The sequence below is a fragment of the Lolium perenne genome, chromosome 7 (genome assembly GCF_019359855.2).
Source record: "Lolium perenne isolate Kyuss_39 chromosome 7, Kyuss_2.0, whole genome shotgun sequence".
Lineage (NCBI taxonomy): Eukaryota > Viridiplantae > Streptophyta > Magnoliopsida > Poales > Poaceae > Lolium > Lolium perenne.
In genome coordinates, this window is record NC_067250.2 from 248,877,918 (window position 1) to 248,880,998 (window position 3,081).

Genomic DNA, 3,081 nt, shown 5'->3' on the forward strand with positions numbered 1-3,081 from the left:
CTACAATATAAGAACCGGTTTCAATTTTTTTTTAAATACACCACAGGTCAGCAGTATCAGAGCAAATTATATGGCACAACTATTTATAGAGGCACATCTGATTGTAATTTAAACAGTCAGCACAACCAGAACGCTTCTCTGAAGCCTTCTGTCTACATGATTGCACGTCGACCGATCGGTAGTTGCTTTGCACTCATGTGTACTCCGTAACGAGAAAAAAAAGGGGTATTCTTTAAACTAAACAGTCACTGGTCCTTCAAATCAACGGAAAACAAATCCAGTACGTGTCCATTTGGACGCCTCTCTTTTTCCAAATCCTACGATCTGAAATTCTGAATACCTATCGACTAATACCGAGTACTGGTAAACCAGTGCATGTTGGTTCTACATGCACGGACATTACTTTTCGTCCTACGAACGAGTAAATCCAACCCCTGGTTCACCCGCCATAGACACCTAGAAATCAACCTTTCAATCGTGATAGATTTAATCTCAGGAAGCGGCGATCGTCGCTGGTGCTGCGCCGCTCGCCGCGGCCGGGAACGGGAAGATCCCCTGCCCTGGCGACAATATCGCCCTGGGGTCGTACTTGGCCTTGAGCTCAGCGATCCTGCCCCATTTCGCACCAAAATGCCGCCTCCACCCCTCCTGCGAGGAGTGGTGCGGCAGGTACTGCTTGCACCCGATTTCCTCCCGGTCACAGAACTCTAACACCGCCTCGTTCTCCCTCTCCAGCCGCTCCAGGTCACCGACGGCCACCGCTGACCGGAGAAGCCCAACGGTGTAGAACACATCGTCGTTTGGCGTTACCGTGGTCATCCGGTCGTCCCACTTGTCCCTGTTCATGGGGTACATGAGGATGAGCCCAACAGGCTTGGTGTCCCTGAGGATGCCGTGGAACACGCCGGCGGCGAAGTCGTGGATGCGTGAGCCAGGGACGAAGAGGTTGAGCCACGGGTGCGGCACGTCCCACACGCCGGCTGACCTGAGCTTCTGCTCCTCCTGCCCGACACGGTCGAGGAACTGCACGTATGACACGTCCCTCACGAACACGAACCCCGGGACGAAGCTGAGCTCCTCCAGCAGCGCCTCAAGCTTCTGCAACCAAAACAAGTTTTTTGTTAAGGAAAGAAAATGTTCAACGCGGTATTCGGGCCGGGCTGGGTTGGGGCGTTGGGCTGGACAAAAAGATCATGGTGTATATGTACCTGATCCACGCCGGCTGCAGAGTGGTCGTCATAGTACATTGCGCCTTCGATGTAGTAGATCGCCGCTGATCCGGTGTCCACTGCGAGCTCTGTAAGAAGAGCAAGCTCTGAAGCCGAGAAGAAGGAGGACGACCTCCGGCCCTCCGTCAGGGTCCGGTTGAGCTGGACCTGCCCTTCAACGTAATCGAACCCGGATGCCTTTGATATGAGCAGCTCTTGGTCAGCAGTGAACGAGTGCACATCCGTGTAGGCAAGACGGACCCACTTGACCCGCATTGGAGCCCGTTCAAGCCCGATCCGGGCCCTGGTTATCACCCCGAACTGCCCCAGCCCGCCCAACGCCGCAAAGAACAGGTCGGAGCTCTTAGTCGGGGAGCAGGTGATCATGTCTCCCGTGCCTGCAGCGAACAAGATTCCATTTGGTATTAGTTTATGATGCTTGCTGCATTCGTGTGCACCGGTTGATTGTCTAATCTTCTGATCAAATAAATGAAAAGTGATCGGCCGGTATGTACCCGTGACCACGTCGAGCTCCTGCACATTGGAGATCTGCGGGCCGTGGCGGAACACCTGCCCGCCAATGCCGGCGTTGGAGAGCGTGCCGCCGATGGTGATGCGTAGGTAGTCAGTCCACACGCGCGGCGTGAGGCCGTACTCCAGCGTGGCACGAAGGACGTCGATCCACAGCTGCTCACCACCGACGTCCACGTACATTCCATCGACGGACAGGGTTACACGGTGATCATGATCACCGCGTGTCAGCGAGGACATGTCGACCACAATGCCACCCGAGGCGAGGGCTTGTCCTCGAGACGAGTGCCCTTTCCCGCGTGGTGCCACCGTGAAGGGCGTTTGCTGGAAAAGCGACAAGCGGATTAGGGCAGCTATGTCAGAGGGCGAGACCGGGTGGAAAACCCCGCTTGGGACGGCGTCCACAATGTGGCCAAAGTCCGAAGAGGCCCTGGCTATCGAGCTCTGGTCATTGCGGATTTTGGACATTATATCGAGGGTGGAGAGATCATCATCAAGAGCGCAAGATACGGGCACTCCGAGATGGCTGGCGGTGGAGAGAAAGCTGGTGACCACGAGAAATGTGGCTATACGAGCTATCGGCATGCTGCTACAACAGACGTTTGGGACGTGAGCCGTGTAGCTTGAGTTTGCTACTTGCATGAGTTGAGAGAGATCTTGGTGTGTGCTCTCATGTGAAGAACTCCTACATATTTATAGGTGTGTTCCTTTGATACCGCTAGAGGTGACTAAATGGGGGCAGGAGTGGAGTGTTTCTATTTGTTTAGATTAAGAAGAAGATCTTAAGGATTCCATTGACTTCTGGCAAAGACAAACATCCATGCTCCTACCATGGTCACAGACCTCCTGGTCAAACCCTAAGACCTCACTGATTTGATTTTGCAGGCCCAACCAACGAAATTTAAACTTAAAAACTGGTCAGAAAATTAATCGTTCCACTTAATGAGTATGAAACATGAAATACATCTAGAGTATATTTGTATGTGGGAAGTTAATAGTGTGCCTGGAAGTTGGAACTTGGAAGCCAACATTTTCTTTTTTGGAAGTAAGGTTTATGAGATCCGACTAGTCAACGATTTGATGGACTCTGATGATCTGATCAAATGATTCATTAAGAAATGATGGCAGTTGATTCTTCCACCTGAAATTACATCGATTTTTACTAATGTGGAGGAGAGAAGAGATATAACATATTAGGCACTTCATGGAAAGTCGGACTGTGCAAGTAGTAAAATCTCTAGAGTTGACATTCAATTCTTTTGTAAAGTCTAGTCTCTCAGATTTACATGTCCAGCACGATATGTAAGTTGCAGGTTATAATCTTTAACTAAATATTAAAATC

General features: G+C 51.1%; 1 protein-coding gene across 1 annotated transcript; it reads right to left on the reverse strand.

Moving 5' to 3' along the window:
- Positions 1-260: 260 nt before the first annotated feature.
- Positions 261-2,324, reverse strand: LOC127311881 (cytokinin dehydrogenase 10-like). The gene is made up of 3 exons (XM_051342368.1): positions 1,724-2,324; positions 1,209-1,606; positions 261-1,098 (listed from the first exon to the last, which is right to left on the reverse strand). Exons 1-3 carry the CDS (start codon positions 2,322-2,324, stop codon positions 493-495), a joined length of 1,605 nt encoding a protein of 534 aa, XP_051198328.1. The 3' UTR covers positions 261-492.
- Positions 2,325-3,081: the final 757 nt, after the last annotated feature.